The 21,424-nt window shown below is 37.5% G+C and overlaps 1 protein-coding gene and 1 long non-coding RNA gene across 3 annotated transcripts; one reads left to right on the forward strand and one right to left on the reverse strand.

The window, feature by feature from the left end:
• Positions 1–4,347: 4,347 nt before the first annotated feature.
• Positions 4,348–6,466, reverse strand: LOC148186896 (uncharacterized). The gene is made up of 3 exons (XR_015779075.1): positions 5,948–6,466; positions 4,533–4,582; positions 4,348–4,415 (listed from the first exon to the last, which is right to left on the reverse strand). It is a non-coding gene; the product is annotated as an uncharacterized LOC148186896 (long non-coding RNA).
• A 6,009-nt stretch (positions 6,467–12,475) lies between these two features.
• Positions 12,476–21,006, forward strand: vgll2a (vestigial-like family member 2a). 2 transcript variants are annotated; one of them, XM_042504104.2, is made up of 4 exons: positions 12,476–12,770; positions 14,584–14,821; positions 16,862–17,359; positions 19,182–21,006. In XM_042504104.2, the coding sequence occupies exons 1-4, from the start codon at positions 12,693–12,695 to the stop codon at positions 19,223–19,225; spliced, it is 858 nt and encodes a 285-aa protein (XP_042360038.1). In that variant the 5' UTR covers positions 12,476–12,692; the 3' UTR covers positions 19,226–21,006. The 2 variants fall into 2 exon arrangements, with proteins under 2 accessions (XP_042360038.1, XP_087945852.1); XM_088089726.1 differs by having other exon boundaries at positions 19,401–21,006.
• Positions 21,007–21,424: the final 418 nt, after the last annotated feature.

Here is a 21,424-nt window from a genome sequence, read left to right on the forward strand (position 1 = left end):
TGTGTGTGTGTGTGTGTGTGTGTGTGTGCCACACCACTGGGCCACAGTTGCTGTGTTTCAGAGCTGTTGGTGTGTTTCAGTATAGAAAGGTTCAGCAGATTTTGCTCAACAGTTTATATATATAAACGTTCCATGGTTGTATTTATATCACTAATACAGTACTGGATTTACAGGACAGTTACGTAAATTCAGTGATGAAACTTGTAGTAGGTTATGCTGTTTTACTGGACTGCTTTATATTAGGGCTGGGTGATAAGGCTACAAATGTTGTTGCGATAAAAATGTACATATCAGTCAATGTCAATAATTATCACACACACTAAAAAAATCCTATCATTATTTCTTTCAAGTTTAGAGGCTAATTTTTGCTCCTGGGTGAAAGTTAAAGAAACCATATGGTTCATTGTGATTTGAACTATTAAGTATTGACAGAGCATGATAATGTTTACCAAACAGCAGGATATTATACAAATCTAAGGTAGATTAACAACAATTATAATCAAAAAAGTCTATAGGGGCAGTCTCTAGCACCGTGGGTAGAGCGTCTGTCCCATGTAGGCTGAGTCCTTCGCAGGGGCCCAGGTTCAACTCCAACCTGTGGCCCCCATAATAATCTTTATAATTAAATTCAATAAATAAAATAATGAATAAAAAAATCTTAATACTGGTTAGCAGCATGTCAAATTCTTCATGCAAATGTTTTAAAACATTTTGTAAGTGTTTTAGCGATAATGGAAACAGAAAATAAAGCTTTTACACCAACAATTTGTCATTTCTGCAATTTCTCCAAAACAATAACAAAAGACGGAATTTGATAATAATTAATTTTTAATTTTAATTTTAATTAATAATTAATTTTGTGTACCCAACATTTTTAAAAATGAGATCTGTACTTTTTCCATTTTTTGATATTTAGTGTGCCTTTATCTACTTAATAATTTACAAGGGAAAAACTGCACACTGGCAAACAGACACTCAGATGCTCATACATATACGCATCAAACATACACACTTAAAGGCATCTCAAAGGCATCCCCCCCCACACACACACACACACACACACACACACACACACACACACACACACACACACACACACACACACACACACACAGAGAGAGAGAGAGAGAGAGAACTGTCCTTGGTGGGACCTTGGTTGACTAGTGGGAAATGGAGGGTCATGTTCAGGTCATCCTCATCAGGCGGCCGAACAAAACATGTACACTCCTCCACCATGAAGAGACGGCGTCCTGTTCAAGCTCATTCATCCTACACCCAACTACCACACACACCTACTCAGCCTCTCCAATGTGTATATCTACAGTATATAGCATATTTCTATATTTAGACTGTATATTGTGTAAGAGACAATTAGACGATAATTTATCAACATCAAATGTGATAAATGTTTGGGTCATTTTTGAGGCATAAATACATTCTGTGGTTTTGGCTTCTGCGATGTGAAGATTTACTCCCTTTTAATTTAATTTCTTATGTTTTGAACTGCTGGTCGGACAAAACAAGACAACTGAAGATGACTTCGTTCTGATGTTTTATAGATTGAGTGTTCAGTTAGTTATAGCCTTTATTGTATATTCATCAGTTTTAAAAATAATTAATAAGGACACAGATGCAAAGGAGGATGGAATCCTAGAAACTTTCAGCACAAAAGGCATGGACAAATCTACATTTTGTCAAACAGGTATTTATCTGCTTAAAGAGCCAAGCAGGTAATCACTTTTGTTTTCAAAAATGAATGAGTGCAAAAAATATAAACACGGTTCACAATACCAGGCAATACTACACTTAAATCTACACCAGCACATCACCCTTATGGGTCATATTAGGTTAATAATCACCATAAACTTAATCTGCAAAGAACTAGCTGCCAAATAAAAGCACAATATTTCCTCCTAAAATAGTACAGAGTAGCATAGAATGGAAATACTCAAGTAAGTTGTAAGATGGTTAAGTAAAACAAAAATGTGTTTAAAAGTTTTTAGTTTATTTTTCAGTAATAATGTTAATTTCCCCAGTAACAAGTAGTGTAACAAATTGACTGCTAAAAGCATATCAGTAATAACATTGGATTTACTTAAAAAACGAATAACTTATTACAACCTTACTTTTGTTGACAAATCCCTACCAATTTTGAATCCAACAATGAATAGCATCCCAGATTGATTTTCATAATCCTCATGCACATCACAAAGCAGCAAACCAGCTTGGAAGATGTAAACAATTGCATTCAATGGCTGGAAAAACCAACATTAGATTGATTTCATCTGGAGGAAAGATGACAAGAACATTTTTGTCACATGTAAATTATGTGTGACTCTTCCCACTTCAAAAAATACAACCCTAAATCCTCCTGAAACACCAACTATGGCAGCACAAGAACGTGAAGCTCCACGAAATACACCGCACCAATGACGAGCCCTCCTTGGCTGCAGAGGATAGCTGTAGCCCTACAGTGGCTACACAACCAAAACTTGATTATAATGGTTGACAGCTGCAGGCTACAAGCAACAAAGAAACTGAAGAAGCTTGTGGACGGCTATGTGGTTGATAAAAGGTTGCCTATCTCCACAACTGACTGTCTGACAGATCCTTCCGAAAATATCGCACACAGGCAGCAGAGCACCCACGGATAGAAAATAATTTGTAAGCCATCTAACCTGAGCTGTGTTTACTGGAGATCACCATAACGTTCACACAGAGGCACACATGGGAAGTCTGAATTTTTAGGAGAGATGATGAAATTACCAATGTTGTTCGCTGTAACAGAAAAGTATTATAACAAGAAGTGTAACAAATTACCTTTGGCAGGAAGTAATAAGTAAAGTGATACTATCTAGCTCTATACCCAACTCAGAATTTGCCAGTTGAATCTGATTATGCAAATCAATATGAATATTTGCAATTCGTTTCATTTTTTCCATACAGACTTTTAAAGTTTGAGCAGGCTCAGCACAATGTTCAGCGACATTCATGTATGATAGTAAACGAGCTAACAGCACTAATGACAAGTCGTAAATGCGCAACAACAATTTTTTCTGCAGATTCACCACTGTTAAGCAGAACGTCTCTCCTCTCTCCTTCACCATGCAAAGAGTAGTGTGAAAATCAAGAGCACTCCCTTCATAGTTAAATCTGGGGACCGAAACGTCCCCAGAAGTACACTGCAAAGCATGCTGAATAGCAAAAAAATAATAATATTAATAGAATGACTGCTCGACTTGAAACAATCTCAGTTGACTGAGGAGTCGCTGATGATTCAAATCTCAGACTTTCAGGGGAAAGCCCTACTACTATCGCTTTTGAGAAGAGTAAAGAGTAAAGTAACAAATTACATTTTTTTTTGAGTAACAAGACCAACACTAACCTGAGCTTCTATTCCACAAGTAAAAATTTGGTATTGGCACAATGAAATACTGAGATTAGCATTTAGCTCAAAGCAGCGTCAAGCTTAACAGTTGTGTCTGACAAAATAAAGCTGAGGCTGATCAAAGTCTGACAATGTAAAACTGAGCCTGAAACGCTGACATGGCATTTATTCTAACGTCCCCCCCTGACAAACTTGACATTTTTCCCCCTCTGGTGGTATGAATTAACCTCCATTTTTCATCCACCCAACATTTATCTTTGGTTTATAAAGAGCACTGCACCCTCACGGGGCTATTAGAATGGCTTTCAGTCTTTTTGAGTTGTTAAAGTAACCCTTTGTTGTACAGAGAGGGGGTGCAGGTCAAACTCATGATGGGACTTTGTGAAAGCTGAGATATTAAAAATTTAAAATTTCAAAAACAACAGTCAAATTCACAGAAGCTTTTCCTCTGTTGTTAAGGAAAATGAAACCGTACTCTGTCTTTCTTTGGGTAGACATAACACGAGGATCAGCCACAAGCATGTGGATCTGGACGCATTCCAGTAGGACCACTGTGTATGTGTGTGTGTGTGTGTGTGTGTGTGTGTGTGTGTGTGTGTGTGTGTGTGTGTGTGTACACGCGCATGCACACACGCATATTTGTTAAGTCCTGGGCACACCAGAGTCAGTTTTCCACTCACACTTGAGCTGTTAATTGCGTGCTAAAGAGCACTGATGTTTCGGTGTGTGTGTGTGTGTGTGTTCGGGACATGCTTGTGATCATGTACGGTATCACCCACAGCCAGTGAGGTTAATTTGGGTGCAAAAACTGTCTCTCATTTTAGAGTTTAGTTTGTCAATTTAATGAAGAATTAAAACATTTTTTCTGGGGTTTTCCTGTACCTCTTCAGTAAGAACTGACCTCTGTAACTGTGCACCAGAGCTGCATTTGACTTGGACTTAAAAGAGACTTGACTTACTTTACCCCAAATGTCCTGTGGATGTGTGACCGCTCCATCGTGGCTGCTGGAGGCAATCTACTCCAAGTCTGTGAGGAAGAAATGCAACAATTTAAGTAATCAATACATTTTCAATGAATTGCTGTGTAGTGGAGGGTGAAGTAAAGCCACACAAATGCTTTACATCAAGCTTTATACATTTTTACCTTCAAATCTCTGCTGTTGGCTGAAAGCAAACCATCTTGACAATGCTGACCTGTAAACGGAGAAAGAGTCCAGAATTAATAAATACTCTATATGATAGCTTTTGTATCTGTTTACAACTTTTACATACAAGAGAAATAACTTCCAAAAATTATGAGCCAGTCTTTCCAGCAAGCGCAACTTGGAGTACAGAACAATGACAAAATGTCATATAGCATTTCATGAACTATATTTGTCTGACCTTACTATCCCACATTTCTCTATACACCAGGCCCTTCAACCCTCTCTAAGGTGGAGCATTTTGGGGTTAGTGCCCTACAGAAAAGCATTTTCTGTAACATCATAAAGGGAAACTCATTCACAATACTATGCACAGATAAAATATACTGTGTATTTATAATTAATTGAAATATTCATGTTGATTAGCTTATTTTCAACTCTAAAATAAAAACTGCATCTTCATCTTCCAAAACAGTCAATTGAGAAACTTCAAACTTATCCAAATTTGTGCCACTAGACTTTTAACCTAAACAAGAAAAAGGGAGCATACCGCTGTTTTAGCTACACTCCACTTGTTCCGAGTATCTTTTAGATTAGATTTTAAGGTTATTTTAATTGTTATTAAAGCTTTTAATAGTTTGGGACCAGCAAACAATGCAGACCATCTATTATTCAATAATCCTTCAGGAGCCCTCATCTATTCTGCTGTTGGGTTTTTAAATACACACAGTTATACACATAAGAAAAAGGCAGCACAGCTTTTGTTAGCTTTGCTCCAAATTTATGGAATACCTTTCAATAAGCTATAAAAGAATCAGGCTCTGTAAACATTTTTAAACAGCAGCTGACAACCTGTTTATTTAGCCTGGCTTTAATTTATGTAATTCTTGTCTTGAGTATTTTAAATCAGTTCTCTCATTTTTACAATTCTCACTGGGGTCTGTACTTTTTACCTTCACCTTCACACACACACACACACACACACACACACACACACACATACATATATATATAGTTTATCACTGGCTTTCTTTTGATTGCCTAGTCTTGTCTTGTTTTTGTGTTGCATTTTTCTTGTAGCACTTTTAGCTGTATCCGTTATATGAAATTATATAATGAAAATAATAATTATATAAGATATGTTTACTTTACATCTAGACCAGCTGGCAACGTTAACCTGTATCCAGCTCTGTAAAGTTGCATTTACCTGCCTCCTGTCCGCCGCTAGCATGTAGCTGCTAATACGGCAGCCAGCTAGCTAGCTAAGATTGGCTCATATATCAAAGCATAATGTAAGGCGAGCAACGTGATGGATATGTGAAAAGCCACGCATTGTACCGAAGCATATGTGGAGATTTTTGATTCACACTGTTTGTACAATTTGTTTGTGCTACTTTCCAAAACTTCAGAGACTCACCGGATTAGAGCCAAAATCCCGGAAGAAAACATGTCGCCATTACTAAAGTGGCATCTCCCTCACTCCCGCATGTTTGGATGCTAACTGTACTGAGACATGAGCACTTTTCTACTTTACCTAGTGTCTCTGTGTCTGCTCCAACAGCGGTGGCAAACTTCAACTTTGTATAAAATAAAGCGAATGTGAAACACATACGCTACAGTCTGCACAGACTCCCTGCGAAGGACCAACATGTAACGCGTTAGAAATGATTAAATCCGGCGCTATATTAACTGACTGTGCGAGCTAACGTTACCTAGTACACCACATTATAGCGCCTGTTTGATGTACTGTACTGTGTTTGCTAACCGGGCTTTCAGCAGCAGCCCACCCGGTGACACCCGGTTAGCCCGGCTAAACACGACACCCTTCCGTATAACGCACGTTTATCGGTAACTGGGGGCCACCATCTAACTACAACAATCATCTACACGTGCTGCTGTCACTATAACCGTATAACATTATTGTTAAATACTCTATCTACGGCTGTTAATGTCAGCGGGCAGCAGCCAAGCGCCACCGCAGTAACGGCGGTGCTGCAAGACGGCAAAACACACAAATCTGTCACGCAGCGCAACAACAGTATCACGTGACAGAGGTCAGAGGGGTCAAAGGACATCGCTAAGTGTCACGTCAGGGCGTTGTTTTGGTTTTTGTTGTTATTGCTGTTTTTTGTTGTTGTTTGTTTTACAACTAACTTGAATTATCAGGAGCAGCTCACATTCCTCTTTTACAATATACATACATATATATATATATATATATATACACACATACATACATACATACATATATATATATATATATATATATATATATATATATATATATATATATACACACACACACACACACACACACACACACACACATACATACATACATACATATATATATATATATATATATATATATATATATATATATATATAATAAAATAAAAAGGTATATTCAAGTGAACCCCCTTTATTGGCCGATAGTAATTATAATGGGATCAAAAGGGATCCTAACCATCTAATTTTTGCACCTACACCTCACCAATCCTCAACCATATAGTGTTTTTACATCATAAAGCATATCCATCCACTGCTTACAAAGCGCAAACACATAATGTAGTCCTGCTTATAGAGACATCATGTCAGAAAACACTTACTTGTGCCATTCTAAAGGGCATGGAAAAACAACTTATTTTGTTGTTTAATTTGTTAGAGGTGTTGTTTTTAGGCATTTTAAATGACTTGAGGCAAAACACATTTATGTCTCAAGTTTTTTTTTCAATTTAATTTTATCCATATATATATACCTATATATAAACACAGCTTCGAAAGGGATATATCAAAATTCCTGATAAATGTAATGATTAGCATTCAGATGTGAAACTTGACTTTCATTTTTTATTTTTTTTTAAAGACTTGTGACTTGGTCTTGCTCTTACTCCTGTTGTTGGGAAATAATTTGACACAAAGAGCACCAAACACCTGATTCTCGCAGTAACCTTCCCTCAAATCCATCAAACTTGTGAGTGACAGCAAAGAGAGGAATGCCAAACATTCCTCATTGAACCTTGGCAGTTTGAGGTCCATAATACACATGGATCGATGGTCGAATAGTGCCTGTGAGATGAGCTGAGCTGCACTTCAATGGGAGATATTTTGGGTTTTAATAGCTTCTCTGTGCCACTTGTGTTGGGGGAACAGGTGTGCTGGTTGTCAGAGGGGTCAGCCAAAAGGACGGTCAAGTGCCAGAATGACACAAAAATCACAACAACAGGTTATTAATGGAAGGACAAACTCCATGGTGATAACATAATGGTTATATTAATGTGCAAATACATTTTTTAAATGTTTGCCTGCTCTTTTACAGCAATATACACACAGCTACAACTTATTACTCATTAAAAGTTTCCTAAAGTTTAGCCTGACCACTCATGTAGTCTAATTTTGGGTCAGTGCAGGCAAATATCTGAGTCAATTAAAATCATATGTTTGAGCTCAAAAACCCAAAGGAGCCACGGCCACAATAACTGTTCACTGTGACATGAAAACATTGAATGATTTTTGATGATTTCTCTTATTTTGATGTCATTAATTATGTGACATTGATTATTAAAGGGGTAATTTTGAAAGAAAAAAATAGAGATTAGCTACTTTTGCTCAGCCACAGTCAGAAATTATAATGATCTGTCAGCTGGAGACTTCATTACAAGGAATCAAAGCCCCAAACAGTTGAAATAAATTGGTGCAATTTATTTACAAACATTACAAACATTACAAACTCAACATCAAAACCTGAAAATCTTTTGGGCAAAATCCTAATATTTCCACTGAAGTATAATATTGTTTTTATGGTTACGTTTTGGCACTTGATACTCTTAAAGTTAAAGTTTAGTAAGACCAGTCTTGGGTTTAATATCAAAAAGATCAAAGATGAGCTGAAGCAAGAGCAAGAGACGGGACATGTTGACTTTATTAACATGGAAACCAAACGGCCATCTTTCCTGAACATCTTTCACTGGTAATAAAATCACTGCCTTTGATCATAACCCTGGCAGTTATTACACACTCCACACATTATAAGTTAGTACAGGCACAGTTAAAAAATACAACAGTGATGTTAAAACTGATTGAGAATAATTATGATGAACACAAGTTTGTTGTAATGACACAAAACACTGCTAACAGATTTTTTTTTTTTTAAATCCCAATGTGAAGTATTTGAAGGTTGCATGAATCCAGACCTCCTAACTTTTCATTAATTAACATATTAAATAAAAAATTAAAGAAATTTGAGTGAAATAACATAGCAGTTTGGGCTGGTAATCAAGAAGTTTTTTTTGTGATAATGTGATTTGTAAATTAATCGTTAAATTCTGCTTCTTTTGGGGCCAAATGTAAATAATAGATTTGGTGTCTAAATTACACTGTTGAGGGAAAGTACAAAAACAACAATATGGCAGATGACTCAAGATTTTTGAACGGCACTGTACGTACTGTGTAAAATAATCTTTAAGCGTCATACATTTATTCTGTACTCAGATCTTTTATTAGAGAAAAATTAGTAACAGCAGTGTAGAAAAATACTCTGTAAAAGTCCTGCATTCTTGAAAAGTATTAGAATAAGAATTAGTACTTTTATGATAATATTAATACTTAAGTATTTCATTAGTAGTATTAGCCTCAAAATATACTTAAAGCACCTTAAGTAAAAGTACTACAGTATCATGCAGAATGACTCATTTTGGACTGATATGTATAATTGGATTAAAATTATTGATGCATCAAGGTAAAGTCTTATCTTAATCTAAAAAATAAACATCATTTTTGAGTTGATTATAATTTGTAAATTTAATCAGAATCTGCAAATTTATCAAATAAATCTACTGTAGTTAAACATATAACGTGTCTCTTTGAGATGTGTTAAGTGTCTCTGAATGGAAATACAAGCAGCTCTAAATGGTACTTAGGTAGAGTACTTGAGTAAATGTACTTAGTCACTTTCCACAGTTGTCTGTAGCCTAATGTAGCTTAATAACTGGATGGTACCCTGACAGTGACCTCTGAACTCTAGTAATAGCGCCAAACTATTTGAACTTCAACCTCCAGAATTTGGGAGGCCACTGAAGGATTGTGGGATCTCACAGCATCACATTCCACTCATTGGTCAGTTTTCGTTGTTTACTTATTTCAATTGGCAGTAAGTGCCAGCTGTGACATCCTTAAGTGAGGCTTCAAATACAAGAAAATCTTCATTTGTCTGCCAGAATAAACAAAACAAAAATATAATGATCACTAACTACAGTACTGTGGTACATTTTGAATCAGTTGTAAAATTTCAGCATAAATGTAGTATTTTAACCGACTGCCTGCCATGACGCTGATCAGCAAATTGATCAAAATGATGTCAGTTATATGAGGATCTGCCTTTTTCCTTTAAACAACAAGCATTCACGATCTTCTCATCATGCAGGGGTGCACTGTCAGGAGGAACACACCGGGCAAATGTTTGGGGCCATTTTGGGATAAAGCAGCCTCATACAGCCCCACTTCAAAAATCCTGAACTATCCTTTTAAGTAACCAAAATCCAACATCATCTTGACTTACAATAACGGCATTTACTTGTAAGGTAAGGAGGACAAAATCCAGAGTCTGCAAAAAATCATAATACATGAAATTCTAACGTCCTTAGACATTTAAAATATTGTCAACTCAATTTTTATTTCAAACTAAATTCATTATCTGTCTGACATGAGAATCCGACGTCTTTCTGATGTCATATTTACGTCCAATACCAGCTGGAAGGTGTCAGATTTCACTTACCATGTGACAGGGTTGACCGACAAGACTGATTTGGTATCCAAGCAACAGGCAGGGGGCCTCACAGGGCTTCTTTGCTTTGGGTCTCCAAAAGTCTGTGATCGCCTCTGCAACCGTGCATCTTACCTTTTCATATTGGTGATTTCACAGTTATGATACTCTCTACTAAACATTATATCTGTGGGTTTGTGATTATTAAAAAAAATAGCACAAAAAAGAAGATGCAGTGAATTAATGCTCGGCGGCAGTGGCTCACAGGTAAAGCGAGCGATCCTCTAATCTGAGGGTTGGCAGTTAGTTCCAGTCAACATGTCGAAGTATCCTTGGGCGAGGTACTCAACTCCTGATCCTCCTAAAGGCTGTTCCATCTGTGTGTGAGTGTGTATGAATAAAAACTGAGTAGCAGGTGTCACCAGTAGCCTCGGCCGCCAGTGTATGAATGTGTGTGTGAATGTGTGAATGTGACTTGTAGTGTGAAAGGGCTTTGAGTGTACACAAATTACCAGTAAAGCGCTATACAAGTGCAGATCCATCCATTTAACATTTGAAAGATTGAGCCTCTGTCACTCATCAAGTGCCATCGGTACGTATGCGAACACGACCAAACCTGACGGGGAAAAAAGAGAACCGTATTAGTTTAGCGTTCAGTAGCATAGGACTGAATGCCAGCATCGTTTTATTGCTAACACTTGCCTTCCCACAGATGCCAACAGTACAAATTTTAAATTTTCAAAATAAAGTGAAAAAAAAAAAAAACATATTTCTGTGGAGCTCTTGGCTGTCTCTTTCCCTGTGTCTATTTTCAGTCCAGGACTCCTGAAACCACCTTGTACTTTGAAAAGCAGTATAGACAATGAATTAAGGATTGAACTGATTTCTTCAGGGAGAAAAATCTGTGTATTTGGAGCAGCAGCAGATATTTATAAATTAGCCTGAGTAAGGTCAGATAAAGGTTGTGTGGCAAAATAATCTTACTGTACATGTGTATAAAAGTTCAGGAAAAGCTAATGGGTCTCTGAGTGATTATTTTTGCACACTACTGCATCCAAGAATTGACTTTCATCTAGATTAAGCTCGAGTGCTTTGGTGAGTCAGTGCAGAAGCAAATTATAGACATAACCACTTCGTCAATTAGGAATATATTGTTCCAAGAGTGTACTTTTTTTTGCAACATTGGGGTCCAGAACATATATGATGTGGAAGGTTTGGGTGGTCCTCCACCAGAATATTTTGGGTGTCAAACATGTTCTTTTCTGCATTCTGGTGAATTTTTCAGATCAATTGATGGTGTAAAGGTCTTTTATTTTATCAAAATAAAAGTTTACTGCTACAACAAAAGTAATGAAAACATATTGATACTATTTTTGTCAGGATGTAGAATAAATAAAAATACTGATGCAGCAACATTAAGAAAAAATTAGCCAAAATATAAATATTACAGTGGTGCAATGTAACTAACAACATTTACTCAGGCACTTTTCTCAGCCTAAGAATTTGAAGTACGCGTACTTCACTTGAGCATTTTATTTTCATGCTACTTTCTACTAATACTAAATTTCAGCAGGAAATATTGTGATGCTTACTTCACTACATTTATCTGACAGCTTTAGTTTCTTTACAAATTAAGAATTAATTAATTAATTAATTTTTGCATAAAAAAAAGAAGGGGTGATAAAATCTGATGTTTAATATAAATCAAATAACCATTTTTCTTTCTCTTTTTTAGTTTTTTACTATTTTTGAGTGGTGGGTGTATTTTTGGTTAGATTTTGATTATAGTTTTCTTCTTTCTTCGGCTCTGAGAATATTTTTGAATTTTAAGGTTTGCTTTTTTTTAAAGTTTTTGGGTTTGTTCTTTTTTTTGAATGATTTTTCTGAATTGGTTACTTTTACTTTTCATACTTTAAGTGCATTTTCCTGATTATAATCACATACCATTTTCAATGCAGGTCTTTTACCTGTGACAGAGAATTTTCATTGGATGGTATTAGTACTTTTACTTATGTAAAGGATCTAAATACTTATCCCATCACTGAAATAGTAAAATGTTTAAGGCTACCCCAGCAACAATTCTTAAAGTAGATATTTGAGTTAATATTGATGCTTTGATTTCGTGTCCCGTAATTAAAAGCCCATTAAGGCAGAGGTGGAGCGCTGGCTTCTGATTGGCGGGAGGGAGGCGTCAGGCTGGGGGTGTGGAGGGAGAGGGGTGGAGGTTGGAAGGGGTTCCCCTCAGTGTGCCCATCAGTGCGTAAAGAGCGCAGAGCAACAGAGAGACCCTCTCCACTGTCCACTGTGTCCTCCACCACCGGGATTACCGTTTCCTCTACGTCTGAACTGAACAGATCTGCTCTCTAAATGAAGCTTGGTTCTTCTCCGTGATTTCTTCGCCATGAGCTGCCTGGATGTGATGTACCAAGTGTTTGGTCCTCAGCCTTATTTCAGCTCCTACAGCCCCTATCACCACCAGGTATGGATCATTCTGTAGAAAGTGTTTTTCAAGAGCGAAATAATGCACTACTTATCTCTTCACTCTGGACTTAAACCTCCAGAAAACTTTAATATTATGTGTTTGAATTAAAACGTCAATTAAAACTTAATTGCATGTTGCATATTGCAGGAGATAAGGTGGCTACGATTGCCCATGCAACCAAAAAACAGAGGACACTATATTTTAAAAAAAAACAACAGAAAAAAACGTTATATAACTTCTGCAGTCCTTAACACCACTTAAACTTGTATATCTCTAAAAATGTACTTTTAATCAGCACTTAAAGTACCATAAAAAGGAGCGTATAAGACATGGACTCTATGCGCTACTTGAGTAGGGGATTTGATCTTGTGCGTAAAGCTTATGCAGCGAATGGAAAACTTTATTATGCGTAATTTCAAAGTCTTGTACTTCACACAACCATAATCAGATTGTTTGCTTCTTATATTTACTCTAATTTTAGTAGTAGTAGTAGTCAAAAGAAGAAAAAAAACAAAATGTTAGATTTATTGTTACCTCTTTAAATTAATAATAACAGATACGCTTTATTTAAGTAAAAACTGACTGATTTGATTTAGATAGGTACCTTAGTTTGTTTACACGTTCAAAATGAACAAAACTTTATTTTTTTAGAACTTGGCTTTTGATTTGTGGCAAAAACTGATTGAACACAATAAATTACTTACAGCATAACTTGCTTCATATTGCATCTCCTTACTAATGTTATCATGTGAAACCAGTAAAGCCAACTAAGGATTAAAATCAAACATGTGGTCAACAGTTTTTGAAGAATAACTGTTGTTTTAGTTCCCAAATAAGATATCATGGAACTTTTAATTTTACTTGTTCATATCACATCTGCTTGTGAACAGTTTGAGAGCATCAGGTTTTTTGCAGGGTCTTTCCAGACCCTTTAAAGGTCTTTTTTCACTCTCTTAAAACCTCTAAGTCAACATCCAGGCATATTTCACATAGTGCCAAAACTCACTTTGTCTGTCACCTGAACAGCCTCTGAACCACCTACAGTCTTCCTAAACTACACACAACAGTTTTATAATATGTATCTTTCTGTATATTAGCAAGATTTTTATTCTAAGTTGTTTTGTATGTATTGACCAAAGCACATGTCATGTAATAATAGTTTTTAAAAACCTTACGGTTAAATTTGAAATATGAAACGACTTTTCTACTGTAAGTTAAAAGTAACTTCATATATCAATAGTTATGCACCATATAATCTGGACTTTTTTCCCATTCCTTGTATAAGTAATAAAAAAGTAAGCGTATAAAAGTATCGGTGAAACGCACAGTAGGTTTTTTAGTCATTGTGCAGCAGTGATGATGTGCAAAGTTATTATAACCAATATTACAACATCCTTATTACTCTACATGACAGTATATCTGTGTATCGCAAGTGTACATTAAAAGCTACGTGAACTATTAGGTGTCAATAAAAACCCCCAATATCAACATAAATGTATTGTGACCATTATTTTTAATTTTAAAAAAGAGCCACACCCTTGTGTTAACATATCAGTTTATCATCATTTATGTCCGTTTGTACAGATGGCAAAAAGTTGAGATAGATGTATCTTCTATACATCTATTGTGTGCTGAAAAAGGAAATAACTATTTTTATGAGGTTTGGAGGTCAAATGTCACAGATTAATTTAGGTCTTTATATTATCTGAAATCTTCCCAAATAACTGTGTGTCTATGCAGAATGACTATGTGCAAATGGGACACAAAGTGTCATAACACACACATATGTAAATCTGCATGTCCTTCATAGAAACTGGCCTTGTATACCAAAATGCAAGACCCCCAGGACAGCGGCAGCCGACTCGGCCCCCCGGCGATCAAAGAGGAGGACAAGGAGCTGCCGCCGGGAGCCGAGTACCTGAGCTCCCGCTGTGTTCTCTTCACCTACTTCCAGGGAGACATCAGCACCGTAGTGGACGAACACTTCAGTCGAGCCCTCAGCCACACAACTGTGTACCCTGCCTCAAGCAGCCACAAGGCCGTAAGAGGTGTGTGTGTCTTTTTGTGTGTGTGTCAGTGTTGTCCTACAGTGTGAGCTACTGAAAAACCATTTTGATTGTCATCAGGACACTAAATTTCACCAGTGAAACGCATGAAATGCTCTAATGTTTTATGGTAAATTCTAGTGTTTATGCTATCAATATATGCTACGTTGTGTGTTATATTTCTCGTTTTAATTATTTTGACGTTGCGGAACTGAGGCTGTTAAAAGGCAGTATCACTATCCAGGATTCAAATTTCAACCAGGTAACATTGGACAAAATTTTGTCATGCAAAGATAAAATTAGATACGGAGAGCTTTTTCCAGTGGTGGTAATGTTTTTCTTTACTCACTTCAGTCAGATATGAATGACAAAATTCTCACTTTTTGCTCCAAAGTTGCACTGACTTGGATTTTGATGGCCGTTGCACATTTGATCTGACGGTGCCAGTTTCTAATTTTCCTCTCTTATTCCTTTTTTAATTTGACTCCAAAAGACATGGCTTTTAAAAGATTTTAGGATACTAAAACTCTCTCCTGAAACCAGAACAATTTGGCATTAAACTGTATTTAAATTTTTGTGAAATCTATTCAAAATGTCACATTGGATTGACTTGAGGTTTAGTTTCCCAACCATTGTAATACTGAGCATGACCAATTAAACAGTGTTATTTCTATAGTGTTATATGACATCTATAAATACATGGATATCATAACAGCTGGAGAATGAGAGCATTTTACGGGCGTAAGCTTTTGCTTATAATAGAGACTGTTACTCAACTGGCAGTTTGTTTTCGCTCTGACTTTCTGTTTGAGGGAAATAAACATCAGTAGTTGTTGAAAGTAATGCACCACAAATATATAATGATAATATACTGAGAAATCAAAATTGTTTTGTATGTCGCTTTAAGGGAGATTTTTTTTCAAAGCACATAAAGGTGTAATATATTACACATTGTTTTTAGTGCATTCAATTCAGACAACAGGAATATCTTTACTAAGGACAGATTAGAGATATGGACACTGATTTTCTTCAGGCCTATTAGAATTTCAGTTAATTTTTTTCTCAACATTTAGAGTGCTGCATGATTTAAGTTACATTTAAGGGGGTTTTATTTATTTTATTTTGTTTTTACAACAGTTAAGAGCCGTTTTCCCAGGCTTTTTCTTATATATTAGTTTTGGTAACATTTCCTTTATTACAGAGATTCCTATAAGTTACAGACATTACAGGGTGCTTAAATAAAATGGTATCCCACTGTTCAAACATAGCCATTTCCATTAATCAAATGGAATGATAATACAGTGGGATGATAAAAACTATGATAGAAGTATTAATGTCTTCTCGATCAGTTTACAATTACATATAACAGAGAAAAGCAGCAAATACTTATGAAGCTCCAACAAGCAAATATCTGGTATTTTCATTTTCAGCTGATATTATTTATCCATTCTTTCACTAGCCATTCCCACTTACCCTCTCAGTGGCCGCAGGGGGGCTGAAGCCTATCCGAACTGTCTTTCAGCGAGAGGCGGGGAACACCCTGAGCCAGACTATCACAGGGCTGACACACAGAGACAGACATCACACTCACATTCACACCAACGGGCAATTTAGAGTCACCAGTTAACCTAACCTGCATGTCTCTGGACTGTGGGAGGAACCCACGCTGACACAGGGAGAACCTGCAAACTCCGTGCAGACGGGCCCCTGTCCCTCTTGCTCTGAGGCGACAGTGCTAACCACTACAACGCCGTGCGGCAACTGCAATTAGCTCTGCAAAAATATGAATGATCTCAAACAGATATTTTTAGAGAGGAACACTTTTGAAAAAAAGGTATTATGTCCACATTACATGGCTGAAAGCTTTGGAAAAAGTGGACCTAGTGATAATGTTTCTGGTCAAACTGTTTCTGGGTCAAGAACAAACCTTAAGCCTTGAGTTTTAACTTGACAGTGAGTTACTTTCAGTTAACTTGGTAACTATTTCAGGAAAGTCAACAAACTTCCCTTACAACATACCTGTGGGGATGTCTGTCTTCCCAGATGGATCATTCCCCATGAGCCACAGAAGTTTCCCTCCGTCTTTCTGGAACAGTTCCTACCAGCCGTCAGTCTCCTCCACACTGGGCAGCGCTCTGTCAGCTCCCCACACAGAGCTCCCCTTCCCTGGGGACCCGTATTCCTCCGCCTCCCTGCACAGCCACCTTCACCAACCGAGCCCCGAATCCTGGCACCCGACCCATCACCACCACCATCACCACCACCATCCTTACTCACTGGGGGGCGCTATAGGCAGCCAGGGTTCTGCATACTCACGTCCGGGAGTTCACGAGATGTATGGCACTGCATTCGACCCGCGTTACAGCTCTCTCCTGGTGCCATCAGTGAGGCCTCATCATCGACTGACATCTGGCAGCTCGGTACCAGGACCCAGCGCCTCACCCTGTGACCTGGGAGGGAAGGGGGAGTCAGGGACGAGTTCGGGCTGGAGTGGCGCCTTCACTGGAGCTGGAGCAGAGATTGGACTCAACATGGACACAGGTATTGTCAATTTTTTTTTTACATCAAACGTGGCCCTAAAGCAGTAATACTCAACTTATGGTCCACGGGCCAAATCTGGCCCCGACTACGGTGCTGGGTGGCCCTGTAGCCATTTATTAGTTCACAATAAAAATAAACTGATTCACTCTGGAAATTGTTTTTGTACTTAAGTATACATTAGGTGCAAGAGTGGCACCCCCTGACAGAGGTCATAGCCAAGACCCTAGTCTCCTCAAGTTCGAGAAATGTTCTAAAATCCTAGAAATATCCTTAAAACCTATAAATGTTCTGAAATCCTGGATATGTCCTAAAATCCGAGAAATGTCCTTAAATTAGATGTACTAAGATCCCGGGAACATCCTTAAATCCTATAAATTTTCTAAATTCTGAGGAATGTCTTAAAATCATAGAAACATCCTTAACATTTAATGCTACGGGGCCATCCTTCAAGCCTTTAAATGTGCTAAAATCCTATAAATGTGCTGAAATCCTAAAAATGTGGTAAAATCCCCAAAACATCCTAAATTCCTAGAAACCTAGAAACCTAGAAATGTAGAAAAATCCCAGAAATTTTCGGGACGCACAGACGAGCATGTACACAGTACACAGAAATAACAATAGCAAAGCTGTGGAGAGACAAGTGATATCCATCATTTTTCAAAGTCATGACAGTTTGGTCAAAAAAAAAATGCTTGGTTTATAGGTCATGGGTTTATTCTTGTCATTTTCTTTCATGACTGTCTTTTCGCAACTTAGTACTTTATAGAGCTCCTTTTCCACTTGAAAAAAAAAACACCCACGAACAAGGCTATTGTATTTGATGGAAAAGAATACAATCGGCATTCACATCCAGCTCTGCAGTAGTTACGGGTATTTTTCGGCACCAGCTCTAAATGGCTCTGATAAACAGTTATAGAAATATGACCCTCAGGTGGACACAATAACTTCAGCCTCTTTGCGGGTGGCATATAATGGCAGACCTCCACAAAATACTGTGCGCTTCCATCAGAACAGCACCAGAACATTGTGTTAAATTTAATCAGCACAGTGTTTGAGAGAGAGAGAATTACAATGTGAAGAATCTAAAAGTAACTATCAGGCAATGAAACGGGGTTGGCTTTAAGTTTTTTCTGCTGATATAATTTGTAATTGCGCAGTTTAAGATGCAGGACAAAAATCTGTGATTTTGTGCATTTACAAGCACTGGTTCACTTGTGCCGGCAAGTATATAGAGTAATAAGAAGTAAAAACACCAAAAAGTGACGAGCGAATGCACAACAAAGACAGTCTTCGACAGATGTGAAAATTACCAGTGACAAAAAAGGCTTTGTATCTTAACATTAAAGTTAAGATGACATCTGTCATCACTGATAACAGGAAGATTTAGATGCATTTTCATTTTCCCATACTGACACACTGAAAATGTCTCTTTAGTTTGGGCAAAATTATACAGAGAACTAATGACTGTTGAAGTGTTAAAATAAGCAGCAACATTACAGACATTCAGTATGACCACATGGCAAAGTAGCAACTTGAAAGCATGAAAACCAGATTAAAATGAAATCTTTTTCCCCCTGCCTCAGATCATCTTACTACAAGTGGCTTAAATCAACAAACTGACTGTCAATCAGCACTTTAACACCAGCTGTCAACTTCCTTTTCTGTTGCTGTCTTGCTTTCATCCCCTCTCTGCCTCGAGCAATTCCGACTGCTTTTATCAACAAGACATTTGCGCTTTTTTTTCTAATCTTCTCTTTTCTTTTCTTGCTTTTCTTTTCTTCCACTGCCCTTTCTTTCCCTCCTTTCCTTTCTCCTCTTATAGGTCTGCAGGCACAGGATAAGAGCAAGGATTTGTATTGGTTTTAGAGACTGCTGAGACTCTTCCCCCCCACCCCGCTTCACTCCTACTTCAGCTGTAGCCTCTTTCCTTCACTCCTGCTCTGCTCTGTTGCTCTGCTGCTGTTATGGGATGACTGACAGAGAAACTGAAAATCAGTCAGACGGCCGTTTTGTGCTGTAACTGCTTCTGGTCTACTTGCAGCTCGGTGTTACGGCGGACTGTGCAGCAGCAGCGCAGCCCTGCTGAGCTGAATGCCGGCAGTGTGGATACAAAACGAGCGTGGAAACAAAAGTGGACTCTCAGAGCGGACAGAGAATCTGATCTTGACGGATGTGGACAAAGACAAGAGTCTTTGTGCTTCTGTAACAGGCAGGGACAACATTCCTAAACTGGAAAAAGTCTGGGGACAGACGGACAGAGTCATATGTTGTTAAACTCCAAAGACAAGCGCTTGAAGGACTTGGCAGGACTTGCCTCACTGGGACAACTGGGCAACAGACACTGGGAGTGTTATGGCTGGAGGAAAGGCCGTGTTGTTGTTGAGGAGGCCGCACAGCGAGAATTTTCGCAGACTGCGAAGACAGGAGGAGTGCAAACACTTTGGTTTACATGGAGTATTGTTTCAATGTCAACTGAAAAAAAAACAGTCAGTACTTTATGGCACTGTAAACATTAAACAATTTTGACTGATAAAAGATATTTAAGTAATGATTTCATAAAGTGTTTTAAGTAACAGCTGCAACAGACTTGTGTTCCAATTCCATACTTTGTATAAACTTGTCAGGTTTTGAGCCTAATAAATCAGGTTTACATATCGTTTAAAAAAAAACTTAATTAAAAAATGTATTAATGTGTACATACACGAACAACAAGTCAAGGGTGCCTCATCAACTTAAGCACACACTGAGGCACTAACGCAAAACAGAAATACACAAATTCTCAGACATAAAACCATATTTGTACATACATAAATACGGAAAGACTGTTAAAATTGAAATTATTTAATGATCACAAAAACCAGAGCTCAAATTAATCATAGTGCGAGGTTTCTATTTCAGAGTACTCATTGTCCCTCTTCACCATACGATAAGTCTATACACTTCACAAAAGCAGGAAAAGGTCCCAAAACCTTTCCAAACATACCCTGTTTCCTTTTTCGTAGAAACAAGATGAAGTTACTGAGGTACTCAAAAAAGTCCGTATGCAGACAAAGTTGTGTACGTCACTTTTGATTCACAAGCGATCAGTTGAAATATGTACAGTATTGCCCTGCAATGAAACGCACAAAGGAAACGGAGGGGCAACTGACAGCTGTAAAAACAAAATACACTGGTGAGACAGCTCCAGAAAGACTTTAGAAATCAAAATCATTTCTAAGTCTTTGTTCTTCTCTGTGTGAAATCCAAATGGAAGTGGAAAAGTTGCTGTTTGTTTGAGGCACGTGCCGCTTCTTTTCCTGTAGTACGGCTGAGAATACTGAATGTGCACAGTGTACTAAGACAATTTGTGTATAACAAGCATACAGATAGTGTTTTTATGTGGTATGGAATTGGGACACGTTTGTCTCACTGATGTTTTACAATGACAAGGGTGTAAACACTGGATTTGGGGATTTGAAAGTCAAATAATTTTTAAGTTTTGGACTGTCGGTCATAGGAAACAGGCAATTTAAAGATGTCACCTTGGGCTCTGGCAATTTATGACGGACATTTTCCCCCCATTTCTTTTCAGTAAAAAAAATTTAACAATGAACGGTGCCATTAAAAAATAATAAAGTAATTAATAGACAATAAAAAGATCTAAAGAAGCTGAAGCCACAATTTAAATGTTATTCAAACTGTGCTTACTGCAAAATGATGACACCTGCTTATTTTGATTGTGTTCCTGAGACATTATTTTTCAAAAAGACTTACTGATGTTACAGCAAGTCAAGACAAGAGAAACACTGTGTATGAAAATGAAATAACCTCAGATGTTAGGAAATTTCTGTTGTTTAAAAAATGCACATTTGAAAAACTGCCACAACTGAGGAAAAACTATGTCTCCTGTGTTAGTGTCAAGTGTCATCAACTTCTGCTTAATTTAACGAGAGCGTGCCTACCGCAGCAGCAGAAAAATACTAACTAGAGCAACCACTATTTCACCTTACCGGCAGACTGGATAGGACTGCGCTTATCTCTTAGTTCCCGATATTTATAAAACGTCATTTTATGTGAAATCAGAGA

The sequence above is a fragment of the Plectropomus leopardus genome, chromosome 16 (assembly GCF_026936395.1).
Source record: "Plectropomus leopardus strain MGB_pleo_1.0 chromosome 16, ASM2693639v1, whole genome shotgun sequence".
Taxonomy (NCBI): Eukaryota; Metazoa; Chordata; class Actinopteri; order Perciformes; family Serranidae; genus Plectropomus; species Plectropomus leopardus.

Bases quoted from the DNA above. Each gene is read 5' to 3' on its own strand.
- vgll2a (XM_088089726.1), top strand. From the start codon at position 12,693: ATGAGCTGCCTGGATGTGATGTACCAAGTGTTTGGTCCTCAGCCTTAT. The intron at 12,771-14,583 runs GTATGGATCATT...TGTCCTTCATAG, and splicing joins ACAGCCCCTATCACCACCAG to AAACTGGCCTTGTATACCAA. The intron at 17,360-19,400 runs GTATTGTCAATT...GTCTACTTGCAG, and splicing joins TGGACTCAACATGGACACAG to CTCGGTGTTACGGCGGACTG.